Source organism: Trematomus bernacchii, unplaced genomic scaffold (assembly GCF_902827165.1).
Source record: "Trematomus bernacchii unplaced genomic scaffold, fTreBer1.1, whole genome shotgun sequence".
Classification (NCBI taxonomy): Eukaryota; Metazoa; Chordata; class Actinopteri; order Perciformes; family Nototheniidae; genus Trematomus; species Trematomus bernacchii.
This window is the reverse complement of record NW_022987513.1, coordinates 2,842,933-2,864,303: the sequence shown is the minus strand read 5'-3', so window position 1 is coordinate 2,864,303 and position 21,371 is coordinate 2,842,933. Positions and strand designations below refer to the sequence as shown.

The window sequence follows — 21,371 nt, the reverse complement described above, 5'->3', positions numbered from 1 at the left end:
AGGTTAAGTCAACAGCCCTGCTTAAAAGTATATTGAATCTTCATTGCATTCATCAGCATTTCTGGCCACTGCTCAATATGTTATGGAAGATAATTGATGAAATGGTCTAAACCAGGGGTGGGGAACCTTTTTCCTCTCAAGGGCCATTTCAATTTTTTCAACATCCTCTTTGAGAGCAACATTAAGAGATCTATGGATACATCAACATCCATATGAAACAGAACTGTAAGCAGATTTTCTTTTTCTTTATGGATATTTTACAAATCACTCCCCTTTTAAACTGTATTCTTGTTTATTAATAACAACTTTTTTTTACTGTCATTATAGTATTTTATACCCGTTTACTTTATTCTCTTATTTTTTTATAACTATAATGATCATAAAGATGTGCCTTTACCTCACTGGTTGTAGAAAAAGCTTCTTATATTCGTTAGCATATATTCGTGTATTTTTTCTTTTAATGTTTATTTTATTATCTTTTCTTTTTAATGACTGATTTTAAATGCCATTTTCATAATGTCTTCCATTTTTGTAAAGCACTTTGAATTGCCTTGTGTTGAAAGGTGCTATATAAATAAACTTGCCTTGCCTTGCCTTGCCTTGCCTTGCCTTGCCTTGCCTAGCATAGCTAGCTAACCAGATGCTAATAACAACAAAGTTATTGACTGTATGATCAGTATGACAGATGAACAGATCGCCACTGGGCTTTCAACTAAAGACACAGCCACGCAAAAACTGCGGCATGTGTACGGCTCCTTATGGGTACTGCAATTTCTGAAGTGGCGGAGCGACGTTCTGGTGCTCTCCGTCAGCACTACACCCCTGTCAGACGAGACATATACCACGTGATGACACGTTAGACTCGTGTTGTGTTCAAGGACCCTGACCTTGGCCAGGAAAAACAGGCACTCGCTTGTTTAATTTTTTTTGCGGTCTAGATTTCTTAATTTTTTTTCTTTTTGTGTTTTTTAAATTACCTCGAGGGCCGTACCAAATGGTCTCGCGGGGCTTGAGGTTCCCCACCCCTGGTCTAAACGGATATTTGTTGTCATTGCAGTGACAACAAAAGCGTAGCAGGTCAACCACAAGGGTTATATACTTGAGGGTCTTCAGTTGAATACCTGCAAAACAGACCTGACTTTAGAAGCTGTTGTCTTTTATCTCTCTGGTGTCAAGTGTCGGGATGATGCTAAAACAAGTTACAGGTGCATGTGCACACACGCAGCAGAAATACCCACAAATCGCACAGGATACACAAATATACATTTACCGCAGAAACAAAAAGGGGAACTTTATTACACTAGCGATCGATGCAAATAATCATTCTTTATTTTGTGCCAGGAACAGATGTTGAATTGGACCCATTTTACATATCTGAGTCACCTTCATGTGTCATGCTGCAACATTTTCCACTTGCATGTACTCATAATCTACTGACGTGTCAAAAGGCCTTGCGTTATAGGTGCATGACATTAAATAGGAACTTTAAATAAAGATTTTTGAAGAAATTGTGGCTAAGACCAAAATAAGTACATGACACTTAAGCAACGGAAGTATAGAAGTTGAATCCTCTTGTCTCAACTAAAATCTGCTGTGGGCCTCTTGACATGACGTAGCTATCTAAGGCAGATGAGATGGCTTGTCATTTAAAAAAAAAAAATAATATTGTGTCTTTACCACTTAGCTAAAATTCTATTAACCAGGCATAAAATAATCTCTGGTCAATGATTCTAGAGCTATTTTATCGTAAGTGTGTTGCTCAGTATGCCTCTAACTTTGAATAGTCTGTCACACGACAGATATTTGCGTGACCAGCTTTAGCCTTGTACAGAACACAAAACCACTTCCTTTTCTTTTTATAGTCAAAATGGAGAAGTAAGCAGAAGACAGACAGACGAGTGTGCCATTTATTTGGATTCCCATCATTTGACATAGTTCCTTTACACACCGCTCATCTCTCTTTACTCGCCGCACGTTTTTATTATTTGATTAAACCATATTCTTCTTGGAAATAAATCAAGATCATCAGCAATGTAAGTGCCATTTATTAATACTTTTGTGTTTGAGATATGTCAATTCTGACATCATGCAACAGAGAAAAATAGTATCAACTTAATGTTTAGGCCTTAACTGGTAAGACTTCTAAGAATAAGGAATATGTTTTAACGTGTTGAGAGCGTTTTTGTACGGTTCTGTTCTAAATCCTGATGATAAAATATATTTTTGAATATATTTTGAAACTTTTTACACTGTTTTCTACATACAAAATACACAGTATACGGTATAGCAAATACAGTACAGTATGGACTTAACTGTCACTTTAGCATGAATTTACATCAGTTTTAGGAATTTGCTGTACAATTACAATCATGTCTTCACAATTATGTCCCCAAAACAATGCACCAAATATGGTTCTGAAGAACTTCTGTAAATGAGTAAGTGATGAATCTGAAATGAATCAACTACTTTATTGGAAACTATGGCGAAACATTTCAAACAAAACAAAAAAATGCACTACATTGTGAAAGCTAAATTGCTGTTAAAGCCATGCTTTTGTTTTTGTTTTACGTGCTGCAGCTGGTTCCAATGTGTATGTATGTATGTATGTATGTATGTATGTATGTATGTATGTATGTATGTATGTGTGTGTGTGTGTGTGTGTGTGTGTGTGTGTGTGTGTGTGTGTGTGTGTGTGTGTGTGTGTGTGTGTGTGTGTGTGTGTGTGTGTGTGTGTGTGTGTGTGTGTGTGTGTGTGTGTGTGTGTGTGTGTATGTATGTATGTATGTATGTATGTATGTATGTATGTATGAAATTAAACTTATGGATAATATATCACATATCACAAATGGTCCATTTCAGAATACCAAATATTACAATGACGAATCATAGGATGCTTAATGGGTATACTTAAATCATACAGTGGGTAAAGGTTGGGCTATTTATAACATATACTGCTGGTTAGCATCATACTATATTTGTGTTAACATATATTAGTTTTTTACAAGGCAACATTTGCCTTCATGATTTAGCATTAAAAACACTGTATAAAGTAGCATCAAATAATCAATATAAGAAAATGAGTGACAGGACAATATATGTTTGTTTAATCGCAGAACAAAACGGAAAAGTGTATTTGTGGTGAATCGGGAGTATTGTGTTGCAGAAGTGACAAAAAAATAGTTCTTTTTTTTTAAGTACAGATATTATCATGTCAGAAAGAGCAGACTCACATATCTAATACTTAAGTTAATGTCCATAGTAATAAATGACTCATTTTTATTTGACTAAAGCTGCCACATTGATTATAAAGTGAGGTACTGTGTCTGAGCTTCTTGCTAACTGTTCTTCCTGTATCAAATCTATATTTCAAAACCAATTTTTTTGCTAAACAGCTATCTTGTCTTCTCAGATAGCAACATGAAGGGACTGCTCTTCCTGTTGTGCTGCGTAGAACTCCTTGGTTCACTATTGTGCGGTTCTCAAATGACTGCAGGAATTACTGCTGCTTCAGATCTGACTACTTCAGATCTTGACTCAACTACACAAGAAGACAATTCAACTGCAGACTCCACTTCAACAACTTTTCAAAAAACATCCCTATCTGATCACACAAGTGAGGCCAACATTCAGTCTGAGTCACCTTCACCAGTCTCCCTGGACTTCAGCAGTCATAGCACTTCAATGTCATCTGGCACACATCGGCCCACCACCACCACCACTACCACCACTTCCACCACCACCCCTTTCAATATGTACAGGGAATGCCTTCCATTGTTCATGGTGAGCGGCGGACTGATCATAGCGTGTACCATTCTGCTGGTTTCTACTCTGCTGTTGATATGGAAGGTGTGCCAGCAGAGCAGACGCATCAAGGCGCTGAGCAGCAACGCAGACCTGTTCAGCACCTCCGAATACTGGATGGGAACCGCCAAGAGGAACAAAAGCGCGTCAGAGCCAGAAGCCAAAGAGAACACGGTGTTGATGTCTGACATTGGTCAAACGCAGGAGGAGATGGGTAATGGTACCACCGAGGAAGAAGGCGGGAAGGTAAAGGAGGATGGACCAAAGGAAGAGAAGAAGAAGGAGGAAGAAACTGCAAAGAGTGAAGAAGTTTCGGCTGGTCCTGTAACCGTTGCTGAAAAGGCCTCAAAGCCACAAGAAGAAGCCACTGACTCCAAGTCCACCGAGGCCGCATCCGCCTCCAACTGTAAAGGCACTGAGGAACCAAAAGATAAAGTCTAGGGTTAAATGTGTGTTCCAATGCGTTTCCTGAGCACCTGCCTTTACTTCCCTAGAGCTTTACAATACAGTAAATAAGGCATTCTTTTTTTCAGCAGCTTTTGCTTTACAGGAAGTCGATCAACCGCAGCTAGATGTGTCAAACTGTGCACTGAGCATTTCTGCTTGAAAACAATTGGTTGATACTGTACTTCTTTGTTATTAGTGATGTTATATTGAAATGTATCAATGGGATATTTTACCTCTACAGTGAAAAAACTGAAACGTTGACTTTAACTAAATGTATTATGTCAATAGATTTCACATAACTGTACTAGGCTAATTGAAAGCAATAACAATACGTTTAGATACAAAATATTAGTTACAACTTAATATTATTGCTTTCAATTAACTGTGTACCATCACCAGTTTCCTTTTCAAAGAAGAATAAGCTGGTAGGTGGATCTTAGACGCCCTTAATCGTTAAAATTATTTAAATGGGTGAGTTGTATAAACATCAGCACTGTCCCGTTGTAATGAACAGGTCAATTAGATAAAGACACCAACATTTTTTTGTTCCAACCTGTAACCATGATTATTTCTGCTTTGGCGTTTTGTAATGGTGGTGTATGGAGATTGACTTGCTTTCGGAGCAAGCCTCAGGTGGCTAATCGAGGAAATGCAGCTTTTGGCACTGTTACATTGGCTTAATTTTTCACCAGAAAGTGGCCCCTTGAATTCCACTTCCAGTTTGTAAAGTGATATTTTGATATAGTTTTGCTGTCATTATTTACTTTTCACTTCTCTATTTACAATACATAACAAATGTTATTTTTGGGGATCTTCCTGTGCCATGAAGGCATTTGAATAAAAAGAAAAATAATAGTGGTCGGTAATTATAAGTGGTCATTTTGTAGGTAATTATTTTTATATAATAATATGTGTCATAGTCCATATGTGTTGTGAAAAACCTTTTGAGATGTACTGTTTTGACATACGCAACAAAAAGAGGAATAAAACCCGTCCTGAGAAACCTCAGTCCTGAATTATTTGACCATGCAGCCACTTCCGATTTTGTGTGTGTGTGTGAAAGAGAGAAAGAGAGAAAGAAAGGTTTGCTTGATTAGCATGCAGAGAAAGGGCCTCCTCCAGGCAGTGCCACTGACCTCAGAAAGAACGCTCTCTTCCACCTCAGCCAGAGCTGACAAGGCCATACAAAATATAACAAATATGCGTTTGTTTCCATCGTCCTGTACAGATATTTGTTCATTTGGTTGCTTGTGACGTCATGATGGATGGGTACTCTTCATTAAAAGTCTGAACAGTTTGTCCCTTCTCAATGCAGCTCCTGCTTCAACCCCATAAAGCAGCGGGAGGGGGAAACACTTGGAGTTGCGGGTGATGTGCAAGTTTAACAATGCAGTAAAAGTTATAAGTCAACCCTTAGTCAGTGTTATTGTCAAATATATACTTTTTTTGTTCTGTGCACTGCAGTGCTAACACAGTACACATTGTTGTCCTAGCAAGTTGTAGAGTGACTGACAGAATAAGTGAGGGATTCTTTTTTAAGCCTTGTTGTAATGGCCAATGACGGGACACTCCATCTCAATCAGTGCAGGTAGGGACTGGAAGTAAAGGCATGAAGAGAGGAAAGTACAGAGAGAGGTGTGAGTAAATGGGTTCTTTGTTTAGTTTACATGACAACTGAACAAAGACAAGTACAAATGAGCAATGACTCTGAGCCGCTGTGGTTACATAAATCAGGAATCCACAATGATGCAACATCGTTTTGAATTGCTCACAATTGGAACTAGGGTGGGAAGTTAATGGGATTATGTAATCGGATTAAAAAAATAAGTAACTATAATCAGCCCATGTTATATTGAACAAATTTGAAACTTAATTACAGTTACTTTTCATCAAGTCTTTAAAGGTCTCCTATTATACTCTTTTTCATCAATATATTATAGGTCTCAGATATATACAAAACATGGCTGCGGTCAAATTGTCAGTTTAGTTTAAGAACCTTCCGAACGGACCGGATTATGACCGAGAAATTAGTATCATGAAAGTTACGGTGCTTATTAAGCATTTTAAAATGTATGTGGTAACTTGCCAAAGTGCTTTGTTTTAAACGTTCATCACTATAATAATCAAAAGGAGAAATATGAACGTTAGTTTTTACTGAAATGATCAAATAAAGTCAACATTTCATAGTCTTTACTGAGCTGTGTTGGGTTTCTTAAACTTTTTAAAACATGTTTAATGGTGATATACACAGTGATAGATGTTAAGGACTAACACGTTTATAATAATTACATTTGTATTTATTTTAAGATCTTTTCATACAATCATACGTATTGGGATCATTTGTATTGATGTGGACTGGAGGGTGACAAGCATAAGTTTCACTTTACTTTTTAATTTAAATTCCAACCTTGGTCATGAAGAATATGTTTCTCTGTTGTCCACGTTCATAAAGCAACAACACCATAAGAGCACGGTGCAAAGTATCAAATGCGTTTACAGTAGTCCGCCATTCTTATTATACATCCATGTAATCCGCTGTATAGAAAACTGTAGTTTCCCCACAGCAGACGCACATTCATGACGTCCGCTGGCGCATCATAAATACGTTGGATAGTGAAAGTGCAGTCAGATTCTCAAAGCACCGCAGTCTCTTCTCCTAAGTCCTTTTGAATTCTCCTATCCACTATTCCTTAACCCCGTGACGTTTCACACAGAGGTCAAGGAATAGTGGATACGAATAGACGATAGGAGCTGATTTTTGGATTATTCAACTGCAACCCAAGTTTCTGAAGGGTTTGGCCTCGAAACACCAAACAGATCATCTATTGTAGCATCCCATAATCCCCTCTGTTTCAGCCCTGTTTCAAAAGTGCTGATTCTCTGTCTGTTACTTTAGATGAAAATAAGGAGCCACTCCCCACGCCCCTCTGAGAGATATTTGGTTAAAAAGAACACAATGGTGCTCTAGGAGGAGATTCAGGTGATAAGGGGGGGTCAGCTCATTTTCAGACAGGTTTTTATATAAATGGATCAGGACAAAAAGTGAGAGAATCTTTTTTCCTGAAACTTTCAGAATCTCTTAAGGCAGAGGGGACACATGTTTATGTATAATAGACATGAAAAAGTGGATTTTTAATAATAGGTGACCTTTAAAGTATGGCAATTTATACAAATGCAATGTTTTTTGCTGTTGACTCGTGAAAAGCTGAACATGATAAATGCAATTTAGGTTTTTAGATGTTTTATAGGGGAAAACACTTTTTGGCTGCGTCTATTTTTTATGTACTAAGGTATCCACAAATATTCATATTAGTTTAAAAAAAAATTGTTCAAGTTAGATGGATTATGTTACTAATTACAACAAATATAAATATGACCAACCTGGTTGGAAACACTGATCACCCTCTGTGTCACTGTTAAACTGTTCCTTAGAACCAACAGTGGTGATGTGTGGGAGAAGTACAGCAATGCAGTGCAGAACGGAGCGTTTCCTGTATTGCTGATGACAGGTAGGAAGCTGCAGTGGACTGGAGCCCTCTGCAATAAATCTTCAAGGTGTTTGTGGCACTAACTACATTTACACAGGGAAAATAACAACCACTTACAGCACCGTGTTCCTCTGTAAAGGGATATGTTACAGAGGGATCATATGGATTTAGGTGATTTATTTTGAGTACAAACAGGAGTGAAATCAGTCAATGAATCTAAACACAACAATAGCTGTCGCTTTAAATGCAGAAGTAAATCCTGAAAGCTGCCAGATGAGGGGTAGAGGAGTTTTCCTTGAAGGCAGGGACCCCTCTGCTATGCGCTCCATTTCTCCTTTGCCCCCACCCCCCCATTCCACCTTCCTAATACTCCCCCCCACCCCTCCCTGCTTACTTCCACTGCACAGAGCAAATCCAGAGCCTGCAGTGCCTGATCGCGCTAACCAAGAGATCTATTTAGGAAATATCAAACTCTCAGCTCTTCAGAGAGGACAAGGACTGGAAAGCAGTGAAGGCAGCCTTAAAAACCTGCACTGGACAAGTGGGCAAGGGTCAAATCTATCAGGGGAATTCAGACAGAAAAAGAAATCACCTTCAGCAGAGCAGCATCTGGTCCCGAGCTTGAAAGCAGGAGAGGAGAGAGGCTGGACGGCAAAAAGGAGCAGAGAAAAGTGACTGGAATGATAAGATGAGAAGGTGAGTTATGGACACATTTATACACTCTTTTAATCAACACACACACACACACACACACACACACACACACACACACACACACACACACACACACACGCACACACACACACACACACACATATATTCTGCCACACCCTGGCTTGCACACAGTATAGTGCCGTTTCAGCAGTGTCCTGGCTGTGTCTTTGCACCCGCTGATGCATGGGTTCTCTGTGGAGTCATTAGTACAAGCCATCTATTGAGCTAGTTCTCCTCCTCTGAGAGCATGGGACTGACTGCTCTGACAACCACTGATGACTGAACACGCAAACTCATGCCAGAGAAAATGACTGCAGGGATGGTATGAATTATATTCTTAAATAGACTAGAAATATCCTCTTCAAGATCCATTTACCATAGAAAAGGACCCGTTTTAACCTGGTACAGTACTGATGGGGCAAATGTAGCCTACAGCATGAGTGAAAAAACATTACTGCATTGTTAGGGGAGTCAGTTTGGCATGTGATGTGAATGTTAGTATCTGCAAGCAATGCAGTGTTGTGCAACAAACATTGTGCAGCCTGTTTCTATATGTGTGTGTGCAGTGTTTCCCCTAGGTTTACTGCTTTGGGGGGGGGAGGGTGCTGCCTGAGCGGGGGGGGGGGGGGTGGCATTGGGATATATATTTGTGTAATCCTCTGTAGCAGAGAGAGGAGCTGTGGATTATTGTTATTGATTAATGCATCAGTGTTTCTTAGGGTCAAAAACACTAAACTCACAATGAAAGCATTTAGTTTATTTAATAAAAGAGCACATGTGAAAAGTGACAGTAGATATAGATTAGTTGCAATTTGGTGCTATGTATATATATAAAAAAATTGTGTGTGTGTGTGTGTGTGTGTGTGTGTGTGTGTGTGTGTGTGTGTGTGTGTGTGTGTGTGTGTGTGTGTGTGTGTGTGTGTGTGTGTGTGTGTGTGTGTGTGTGTGTGTGTGTGTGTGTGTGTGTGTGTGAGAGATATTTTGGTGGGGATGGAGCTTTAAAGAAACGATGAAGCAATTTGTATTCAGCACAGCCCTCTGCAGTTAGTGTGCTTCTCTGACAGATAACCAGTCTGCAGTCTGTTTCCTGTATTCACCATAGGTGTGACAAATTTGAATCTTTATTTGACAAAATCAGAAAAGAAGTGCAACTGGACTTGTACTTTAACACAAATGACTCTTGACATAAATTCGATGAGCCTTTTGACATACGTAGAAATACTTGACACCTTCCCCAAAACCTAAAGGGTAAAATGTATGTCCATAAATGAATTCATTTCCTTTCATGTCAACTTGTGTTACTGTGATTAATTTCATTAAGTCTATCCAACAGCGTCCAATCAAGATGCAGGAGAGATCCCTGACTAATGTTACGGTTAGGGGGGCGTGTGGTGTAGTGGGTTCGGATCAGGGGGTCACAGGTTCAAACCCCATTGCAGTCAGCATGTCGTTGTGTCCCTGAGACATTTCACCCCAAATTGCTCCTGTGGGGATTGCCCACAGCATTGAGTATGTAAGTCGCTTTGGATAAAAGCGTTTAACAAGTAACATGTAATGTAATGTAATGTAATGTAATGTTGAGAAAGAAAATAATTGTTTATGTACAAAACATATGTGGAGGTCAACAAAAAACGAAATACATTACGAAAAATTGAATTACATTGGGTGAAACGTTCCTAAACCTCAAAGTTTGGGACTTAGAACTTGACTTGCGACTTTTCAGATTTGACTTAGGACTTTATCTTGTGACATAACTTGAGACTTTCAAAACAATGACTTCGTGCCTCCTGGCCGTAAAGAGGATTCTGTGTTAGAATCACTCTAACACTCTCCTGTCCTGTCTCCCTATCTTTCTTTTAGCAGGGATGTGCTGCTGAAGCTCTCCCCAAATGAGGCCCTTCTGGAGCTCCTGCTTGTGTTGTCGCTGGGGTTGCACGTCCTCGCCGTGTGCCCTTCCATGTGCTCCTGCAGCCGCAGCCACCGGGAGGTAGACTGCTCATGGAGGGGTCTGAGACAGCTGCCCGATGGCCTGCAGCACAACATGCGCTCCCTGAACTTGTCCAACAACCGATTTCACGACCTCGATGGCCATCTCACTTCATACACCCATCTTCGATTCCTCGATTTGTCCAACAACCGGCTGAGCCACCTTCCCGCCGGCTTACCTCGTTCCCTCTGGCAACTCCATGCCGCCTCCAACCGCCTCCAGTTGCTGGAGAAGAACGACACAGTTCACCAGTGGAATCTTCGACTGCTCGACCTCTCTGACAACAAGCTGGAACGGGCGATCTTCATCAACAATACGCTGATCAACCTGGTCACGCTCAACCTTAGCAACAATCACTTCAGGACCTTGCCCACCAACATGCCTGCGCGCCTGGAGAATATCGACCTGTCCCACAATTTGCTGATGAAGGTGCTGCCTGGTTCTCTGGATCGTCTCCTCAGACTAACTCACTTCTATCTGCATGCTAACCGCTTCTCCACGCTGCCGTTTGGAGTGTTGGACAAGGTGACATCGCTTAGAGTCATCACTCTGGGCGACAACCCTTGGGCGTGTCACCACTATGACGACATCACGTACCTACTCTCCTGGACTCAGCGTATACCTGCCCGCGTCCTGGGCTGCCCCTGCCACATCCGGCCTGTCTGCGGAGGGGTGCGCCCCGGCAGGACTGGAGGGTGGCATTTTGCCTCCTATAACCTCCCCCCACTGGCAGCGAGTGCCCAGGACTTGAACTCCATGGCCCCTGATGCCAGTGTGACAGGGTGGTGGTATTCTTCTGGTTCTGCTCTGCAAAGCACCCCACAAACTTCAGATGAGATCACATGGCACCACCCTTTCACAGCCATTAGCACCTCCACCCTGCGACCTGGAAGCAGAGACACACACCTAACTATTAATCACATCTCTGCATCTGCTAGCCCAGCTGCCGCGGAGCACATGCTCAACACTGATTTCAATCTCATCTCCGGCAAAAAGAAAGACTCATCCGCTGACTCACTCCACACCACCGACCAATCCTCTTTTTCTGACACAAGCTTCATTGCTGAAACACCCATCATTGCTGACGTGACATTGGCCACAGGCAGCTTCTTTACAACAGAGAGCTCCTCCATCCAAACAAAAAAGACAACCACTCTGCGCACCAGGAGTGTGAGGAGGAAAAATCAGTCCCTTTATAACAGTGGCCCGACTCTTGCTACAGACTCCTGGCAGCCTTTCCTGTGCAACCTAGGCCTTCTGTCTGTCCTTCTGCCACAAGTCCTCTGAAAGACAAAAACACTGAGAACTGTACATTTACAGCACAAACTAGTACAAGACACACAAGACTTTTGACTGTTGTAGTGCTTTTACGTTTGTATATTAACAGCATTCTCAAAAAAAGGCACACAAATACAAAGGCTGTATGAGGAGCTTAATAATTCCTGCTACTTTTATAATAATTGCTCATTGCATTATGTTTTCTAAAAATACTTTTTACAAGCATCCACTTGAATAAAAAAATAGCATTGTAATGTATATATATAAGCACATGATGGCACTATACATTCAGGTATACATGTTTCCTGTCGCTGAATGTATTCTGGTGCTTAGCTGCAACCATGGTCTACCCAGATCAATGCTGTCCTAAAATGATTGTGCATCTTACATTTTTCCCATTTTCTCCAAATAATTGATGTATTTGGCTAGTGTTGCTTTGGTCATATCTTTTTTGTATCTTATTTATTGCATTGGCTTCCAAAAAGGTACAAAGCTCAAGGTTTTGAATGAATTATTGTGCCTACAGTGTTGGGTACTGTAAGCTTCTTTAAAAGTAAAAAGCTTTGTAATGCAACAATTATTTCACACTGGAAAACATTTAACCACGGCTGAGAACTTATTCTGGTAAATAAAGCTACTTATAAAAAAGTAGTTCAAACTACTAAAAAGAAGGATCATATTTACAATGTACATTGGATACAGATTGTTAACAAAAAAGAATGGAAAAAGGCACATGCCAGCAAATAATGTCACTCAATGAAGTGGTGCAGGAATTACGTATTTTTGTAAACCAACCTGGAAGTTAGCATTGCACTGGTTCCTTTGACAAAAAGCAATTACATTTTTCTATTGGATTTTGGAATGATGCAGACTCCTTTTCAGCATGATGAAGAGTAGTTTCATTTAGTCACTCTTAGCAACCACATAGAATATATTGCTTATGCAATTAAAAAGCAGAATCTTTAAGGGCATGTTTTATATGCTAATACAAAAAAATACCCCACTTAAAAAATGTTGAACTTTTATGGAAAAAAAATGGGGCAGAACTGGTGAAATGGGGCTCCTTTCATTTTATGGCCCAAGATGCTTTGTAGTTTGATTAGTTGACTACAAAAGAAATTGAAAAAAACTTGAATGTAGTGTAGTTAAACTACTATGGGCGGTGGTGGCAAAGTCCATCGGGACTTGGCTTGGCTACTGGAAGGTCACCAGTTCAAGTCCCGGAAAGACCTAGTGCTACCGAGGTGTCCCTGAGCAAGGCACCGTTCCCTACACTGCTCCCCGGGCGCCGTACATAATGGCAGCCCACTGCTCCTAACACTAGGATGGGTCAAATGCAGAGAAACCGTTTCGTTACATAGTACCTGTACTACGTAATGACAATAAGTTGAATCTTCTTCTTCTATGCAGCTAGTTACTGTAAAATAAAAAACTGGTTTAAATGCGAGTAGTTCACTACTCCCTAACACTGTTTGCCTATTTGAATAGAGGTCCTTGATGCCTGCCTGCACAAACCGTAACCACAAATCCCTCTGCCCCTTTTTGGGGGAAAGGATCGATGTAAGAAACTGGCCATGCCATGTGCAGGAAAAGGAATACAAAAAGAGTGTGTGGAGCGGTGGGAAAACCAATGGACAATGTTGCATCACTATCTTTAAAACAACTCTGTGCCAAGTACTGCTTCTGTATTTTGATCACATCTTAAACTTAAGTGTCCTTCATGATTCACTGACGCTTGTGAAAATGATCTGCATGGTGATTGAGCGCTTCAGGAATACTAACCTATATTGCGGCAGAGCATTAAAGCACAGACATTCTCAGCTAGTTTTTAAGATATTCCAATCTCTGTTGCATTAAGCGTAGAAAACAGTTTACATTTTAGAAAAACCTTGTTCCAAAAGGGGCCAAAATAGTAGAAAACGCATCACGGCAAGTTGCTTTTTATACATTCAAGAAGAATTCAGTGCCAGGGAATCACTTCTCCAGTTGATTTGTGTATAGTTAAATAAAATTGCTGATATTTACACCTCTTGATGATTGTTTGAATTTTGCCATAACTGTTTTTTTTCACACCACATTTCTTCTTCATTCTACAAGACTGCAACACTGTTGTTTTTAATTTCAAGCTGTTTTCACTGCGTCTCAAAGGAGAGGGCAGACACCCTGTTTTCTTCTTTTGTTAATATTCAACAATAACATCTCCCAAGGGTCTTTGACATAGTGTTCAATGCTTTCAAAACAACAATAAACAAGGTCATAAAAATCGAACTCATTAAACAGTGAATTATTCAGATTGAAATAGCAGACATAAATTAGTTTTGAAGTGTATTTTTTAAAGGAAAGGTTCACTAAACACAATAAAAGATAGGCTTTAATCACACTTGGAAAAACACAGCAATAACATTCTATCTGGAGGTCATTTAGTAAGCACTAAAACCAGGTCTCATTTTGTATTTTAAAAAGGATTCAAAAACTGTATGCAGATATGCTGGAATAAATGCCAACCAAGTGCATGCTCTATGTGATGCCAATATTGAATGTTTACTGAATTTACTTCATAACCCTTAATTTCCATATAGTTAAAATAACAAGTCTACCAAAGAAATTGACACAATAATAAACAATGAATTTGTATTAATATTTGTATTTGACTTAAGAGATTCAATGCAATGCAAGGTGCCTGTGTGCATTATGAGGTACAAAGGTATGGTGACATTCTTTGGCAAAAACCTAATTTATGTCAGTGTGATTATAAAATGTGTTGTTTGACTTACTGTCCCCCTATTATAGCTATAAGTGCATTAAAAAGCTTGGATTTGTAATTTTGTAATTATAATCTAGGCAGAATATTACCGCAGAATATTTTAACACAAGATGCTTATGTTTATGAAGGTTATATGTGTAGTCAACTACTATCTTTAAGATACTTCTAAAAAGGTTTGGACAACATACATTTGGTTTACAGGTTCTGAATGTATAAGACTCCATATTTTCAAAACAGTATAGCATAGATATCTGTTATAACTTGTTTTTTTACCATCATAACACTGGTGGAGCTGGTACTGGGTCAGTCGAGCTCAAGAAGTTAAGAGAGGAAACCTTGCATGGAGTGAGACTTTGTGGCACAGGGAGACACAAGACTGGTGAGCAGGTACCCGCTTCAGCAAAATGGAGACACTAACCCACACTAAGAACGATTACCATCTGATGTAACAGGCCATGAAGCATACCTATCTGAAGAGAGGGATGAATTATAATTTTAATAAAATGACATTCCCTTTTATAAATATCCTTGATGACAAATAAAACACACTTTACAGCTACATACAAAAATATATTGTTTGAAGATTTACTAAATAAACAAACTATAACAGAAGTCAGGCGAATATGCAACCCATCAAACACCCATTTGTTGAATACATTCTGTATATTTATAGCTGAGAAACAGAAGTCAAACAGAGGAACTTGTGGTTAGTGTACAGTGTATTTTTGAGCATTCAATGAGGATCACAGAAAGTTAATTTTCATTTCTCCCTTCAAACTCAGTTTGTCCTTTAACTTTGATCTTCGTTTAACCCTCCTATTGTCTTCGTTTCCCCCCCTTACTTTGGTGTTCGCGGTCAAATTTGACCGGTCCTGTTTTAACTGCTATTACATTAACACAAAAAACATTAATCATCACCAAATTTCATTGAACACCCTTTCAAACTGTAAATATTGTATCAGACTACTGGTATACATGAACAACTGAACAAAATAGACACTGAACATGTATTGCGTGTGCCAGGTGTGATCCATGTGGGGGGATGGGCACATAAGAGCGGGAAATGTGTCAAATTGTTCTATGTGTGTGTGTGTGTTTGTGTGTGCCAGGTGTGATTCACATAGGGGGATTGGGCACATAAGGGGGGGGAACACATCTAGAGTATGCGTGTGAGTGTTTGTGTGTTTCTGTGTGTGTTTTATCTGATCCGGATGGTTACTAATTCCTTTTCTTTATGGGTCCTTTTTTACCGGGAACACCATGGGTGTTAAAGTTGACTAAATCATCCAAAATTCAATGAAAGTGGTGATCAGCCATTTTATATGTTCAAATGTCTACTGTGAAGGATATCATAAAGCCTTAATGCAATCGAACGTAAAACAAAAAAGTTATGATTGATGAAAGTAGTAAATCGGTCAGATTTGACCCGAAGACAACAGGAGGGTTAATGAATTACTAAAAAAGGATTTCACTTTGGCCAATATAAAACAACTATTTACCGGCTAGCTAGCTATAATTTTCATCTGTAGACCTAAATTATGGGCAGATGAAAAGAGAAATTGAGGAAACTGAGCTGCACCTGAGATTATGGGTTCATTTGCACCATCAGTGTTTTTTGAGATCTTTTTATGGTTCACTTTGGTCCTCAGTTTACCAGTAAGAAAGGGTGGAGAAAATAGAAAGTTATTCTGGTTTACATCGTTTTTTAATTGGCAAGCTGAAAACAAGCACTGAATCCTGATTGGATGTTGGTTTTGTTTCCAGCTGGCGGTCACGCCCTCTAATCACGGGATTGCCTCCACACAGTTCTCAACATGGCGGCCCCTGAGGCCCGCGGCTACGTTGCTAACAGCAAGAACAGTGCCATTAGATGGCGCCAGTGCTGAGAGAGCTAACATGAAGGGAACCGCAGGGTGGCAGCGACGTTAAACGCGACGACGGCCAAGGGGACACGTTCATTGGTGAGGTTCAGCCTGGACAAGTCGGACAAGGTCGAACAAGGAAGGGAAAGCGAAGGGAATACAGCTGTATTAGCAAAGCGGCTGCCATTAGCTAGCTTAGCCATGTACAGTAGTAGAATAAGTACTCCGATGTTTTAAAACATTGGAGTACTTCTTCTACTACTGTACATGTATGAGTACCAATAGGCCTACATTTAAAAAAATACTCTGTTACAAGTAAAAGTCCTGCATTCAAAATCTTAAAGGTCCCATGTTATGCTTTTCCGGTTATTACCCGTCCCCTTGTGTGTTATGAAGGTTTTTATGCATGTAAACGGTCTGTAGAGTCAAAAACCCTGAAAGTACACCCTGTAGCGAGTACAACTCTAACACAGAAAATACCTCCCCAAAACGCCTCGTTGGAGATTTCTCATTTTCCAATGTTTTCTTCCTGGGTATCGCTACGTAGGGATACCCAGTAGCCACGCCCAGAGCTATGGCCGCACCCTCTGTCAGCCTTTCACGAAACAAAGCTTCCCAAAACCTTTCAGCGATTCATGCCGGATATGTACAGCGTAGGGCACTGAAGAACGATGCTGCTCCTACTTTGTTTGGACCAGCGGGAGATTCGGGTACACAACCTGTAAGTATTCATTGTTGTTTGTGTATTTATGATGTTTAAAACAAACAAGGTATCTACCACGACTGTTTAAATGGGTAAACGTTTTTCAGGCTACTACGTTGGGATCGCGGAGAAATGCTCTCCGCAGACCCATGCTCACAGCGTTATAAACCTTTTTCTTAGTCAATATCAAGCCACACTTATTGTTTTTACTTCGGCTGTGAGTGTTTGTGTGTGCTCAGGATGAGTTTAGCTTGTACTCCTGTATCGCCGAGACGCCGACACGGAAAGCCTGTCTGTTCCTGCAGCAGCTCACACAGCTGCGAGGAGCTGCGAGCCTCTCAACTTCGCGACCAATCAGAGCACACTGGGCTCACAGGGCAGGAGCTCCAACAAGCCGTTTAGGACAGAGAGTGAATACCGGTGAATAGACATACTTTACAGAGATGCTGTATGAGAAACCAATGTGAGTTTGGAAAATTGCACAGTATAAATCTATTTTAGTATACCTCAACAATGGAATTATGATCAGTAGAAATGGCCATGACATGGGATCTAAAAAAGTAAAAGTAGTAAAAGTGAAAAATAATCAGCATCAAAATATACAGCTGTACTGTTGCTGGATATCTCAACCTATACATATTTGTTAACGTTTATTTAATATTTGATATATATTTTGTATTAGCTAATAATCTAAACCTAGAAAAGTTACTAGTATCCAAAAGCTGTCTAATAAATGTAGTGGAGTCTAATGGGGCATTTCCACCATGGCGCGGAGCGCGGTTTAAGCGTGCCGTGTCGTGCCGGGCCCGTTTTTGGTTGCGCTTCCACTAGGCCTAGTTCCGGCCCGGGGGTACTTTTTCACCTCTTTTCTGGCCCGACAAAATCGTGGTTCTATCGGGGCCAACAAACAGGGCTGAGTCGGGCTGAGTTTGCTAAACTAGAGAGAGAATCGCTGGCAAGGGGGCTACAACTACAACAAGATGAACATATTTGACCGTGATTTAATTGTAATACACGTTTCAAAATGATGCCGAAGTAACAACATACTGATACCGGTTAGTAAAAACCATGAATTAATGCTTTGACAAGTCTGCAGACAGACGGCAGGTGAAAAACCTTTTAAAATGCGTGTTTTCTAAATGGAGATTGGCTAAGCTAAGTTACAGTACAGTAAATGTACTTTGTTACTACCCATCACTGGCCATGTACAGGAGCAACATGCACTAGCCAAGGCACTGACATGCACGCATGGCTGGGCTTATTTTGTAAACCTGAACAAAGTATAAAAAACTCGGATTACAACCAACACTTCTCTGCTCAGGTACATTTTACTCAACTATTTAAATGGAAAATAATAGTTGGCTGCTACATTAATGCTCTGAATAACAAATTGTGAACCTCTAACAAGCATGATATATTTCTTATGCCTCTGCCTCCTTTTAGCTGCAGAACTTTAAAACTTCTCTTCAAAGTACTGTAGGTGCCAGTGAGCTGCAGCTGGCCAATTATTTTGTCTCTGTAGACAACACAAAGTAATGTCAGATTTCTCTTCTGGCTTCTCATAATAACTGACAAGGTGTTGAAGGCTAGCATCATTTACTGCTGCCATGACTCCCCTCTTCATCTCTGCACCCAGGCTTGTTTTGAGAGAGCTGCCTACTTTCTTTCAGCCACACTCAATAAGACTCACCCTCTGTGTGTTTCTTACCTGGTAACCCCACTGCCCTCTTGTGTTCTCATACTTTATTTTTACAATTGTTATAGTCCCCAGCAGCTTGTTATAGAAATGTGTTCAGGCAATTTCATATAAAAGTATTTGAGAACATAAAGTAGAATCTTTTTGCAGGCTTTTTAAGTATTTTTTGAAAAGCCTTTGTTGGTGTTTGTGTATGTGTGCGGTATACTGAAAAAGTCCCCTTTCTTCAGTTTTTGAAGAATATTCCTTACAAAGCTTGCTCATCACCAAGAGTTGGTTTGTTATTTTACCTTTTTTTCTGTCACTGTATACAGGAATAGTAGAAAGTCCAGCCAAACATTGTGGCTTTTCACCTTACAGCAGCCTGTTAAGTCATACAGGGTTTGTCTAGGGCGAGAGAAGCCATAAGGCCAATGTACGAGGTTAACCTGCGTGTGCCTTAAGACTCACCACTCCTAAAAGGTACACAAGAGACATGTCATTGCGAGCCACCTCATTGAATACACCCACAGACAAAACCACACTAATGACAGCTCCTGTTATGATTACATATGCTCTAAGTGCCCTCTTGTGGTGGTGGGCCAGAAATGATTGTTTAAACCAAATCTGCCAAGAGACAATTCTTGGAGAGGTTTTGAAGGACACCATTTGCCCCTATTCAAAAAATCGTGTTCAAATGCACACATTTCTTTATTTTGTATCCTCTTTACTGCAGATCGTTATTCAGATTTGAAATCCATCCAAATAGTGTAGACTGTACCTAAAGATTACATCTCACACACATTCTGATGTGCAGTGACATGCTCTGACAAGTCCACTGCAGGCTTAAACAATGGCTGCCAATTTCGACCTCCTCAGAGTATGCGTCACAATATCAATCATGCCCCAGAATTAGGCTGCTACCCAAACAAAGGATGCTCAAATGTTGCAGATAAAAGTTTATCAGATAAACCTAATCTGTATTGACAGCTCGGGTCTATACGCCGACGGCTCGCCATCTCTTTGAGCCAAGAGCAATGTTTTCCAGTCTGATCGGCCGAAAAGCCAAACATGTAGGAATCTGGAAGAAATAACAAGGCGTACTCAAGCAGCCGGAAGACTGATGAGACAGGGGGGGGAAAACCTTGAAGCATAGTGGGGCGGGAAGCTGAGGATATGGTATCTCTCGCTTTTGTCTCAATGGCACAGACAAGGCAAGGTCAGTTTAAAGGTCGGTTGTTGTAGAATAGGAAATGGTTGGGAACTGAGAGGATATGGTGGCAGCCAGTACAGCCAGGGAACACAAATAAGTGAAAGAAAGGAGAAAGAAGTGCCTGCTTATTGCACACATTTTAGCTTCTGGATAATGTAAACAAATGTCTGAGGTTTAGTATTTTTGTTCATATAAAAAAACTAATCGAAATTGAATAAAGCTAATTATAAAAGTTCTTCAGGCTAGAATCCATAGCCTTATTGTATGTAGAAAGAAAAATAGCTTTGCACATGCATGAGTGTGTCGTAACTAGTATTGGAGAGTAATTAGGTACATTATTATATATGTATAAATTATAAGTTAAGATTAACTTTATTGAAACCTTGTCAAAACCAAAAGCTACCCAGCAATACTGTATGTATTTTTTTTAAAGGACCTAAATTACCAGCTACAAAAACATTAAAATGGTTAACACTTTAATGCAAAACAAACTCTTATTCGATAATGTATTATTCTAAAATAGGCTGTTGTGCATAATGAGTATAGTTTTTTTATTTGAGATAACATTTTGATGCTAATCATTTCCTTTTCAATGCGGAGTTTGACTTGAAACAGTTTTTCTACATTACTAATACATCTATATACCTTATATACATCTGGGCTTAGCACCGATAAGATAAACCAGAAATGATAGTCCTGAGGAAGATTTCAACAAAATGGGCTTTTGTTTCAAAATCAAACTAACTTCACAAATAATGTCCATTTTCAAACGTTCAATCGATCCAAAAAACTATTGTATAACTAACATGACTGGGTCTCTGCCTCCTCTGTCTTGACAAAAGCTCTTTAAAAGGCCAACTGTACATCCTTCTCTCCACTGCTGACTGTATACAGTACAGTGTATGTACTGTATATATATATATATACTGTGTAGGTAATAGCATGGCTCCTGGTGCTGCTTTAATGCCACTCATCATCATCTGTAACACACAGCTCTCTCTGTAGTCGTACCATCAGCAGCCGGAACATCCCGGTGAGCAGCAGGGGCGCGAGCTTATCTCCCAGCCCAGTGGAGCAGCTAAATGATGTCGTCATCATCATACACTTGTGTTGGAGCAGGCTTGGTTTTCAAAGAAAGAAAACCCATGTGTAAAAAAATACTTTTAAAAATGTTATACTGAGGTCCAAAAATGCTAATCTTGTTGCTCGGTCTGTAATATACATGGTAATATAACTGGAGTACTTCAAGCTATTTTGTGGTACTTGTGCTTTTGGCTCTGGTGGACTGTAACTAAGTACATTTACTCAAATACTGCACTCAAGCACAATATGTAGGTACTTGTACTCGATTACTACTTGCTTCATACGTTTACTACATCTCAGAGGCAAATATTGTTCTTTTCACTCCACTAGATTTATTTATTAACTTCAGTTACATT

General features: G+C 39.9%; 2 protein-coding genes across 3 annotated transcripts; both read left to right on the top strand.

The window, feature by feature from the left end:
- The first annotated feature begins 1,883 nt into the window (after positions 1-1,883).
- On the top strand, positions 1,884-5,272 carry LOC117469951 (uncharacterized protein DDB_G0284459-like). Its single transcript, XM_034114450.1, has 2 exons — positions 1,884-2,033; positions 3,410-5,272. Exon 2 carries the CDS (start codon positions 3,418-3,420, stop codon positions 4,240-4,242), a length of 825 nt encoding a protein of 274 aa, XP_033970341.1. The 5' UTR covers positions 1,884-2,033; positions 3,410-3,417; the 3' UTR covers positions 4,243-5,272.
- Positions 5,273-8,134: 2,862 nt separating this feature from the next.
- Positions 8,135-12,987, top strand: LOC117469547 (oligodendrocyte-myelin glycoprotein-like). Of its 2 annotated transcripts, none has more exons than XM_034113982.1 (2): positions 8,135-8,432; positions 10,311-12,987. In XM_034113982.1, exons 1-2 carry the CDS (start codon positions 8,425-8,427, stop codon positions 11,722-11,724), a joined length of 1,422 nt encoding a protein of 473 aa, XP_033969873.1. In that variant the 5' UTR covers positions 8,135-8,424; the 3' UTR covers positions 11,725-12,987. The 2 variants fall into 2 exon arrangements, with proteins under 2 accessions (XP_033969873.1, XP_033969882.1); XM_034113991.1 differs by having other exon boundaries at positions 8,408-8,432; positions 10,314-12,987.
- The last annotated feature ends 8,384 nt before the right edge of the window (positions 12,988-21,371 follow it).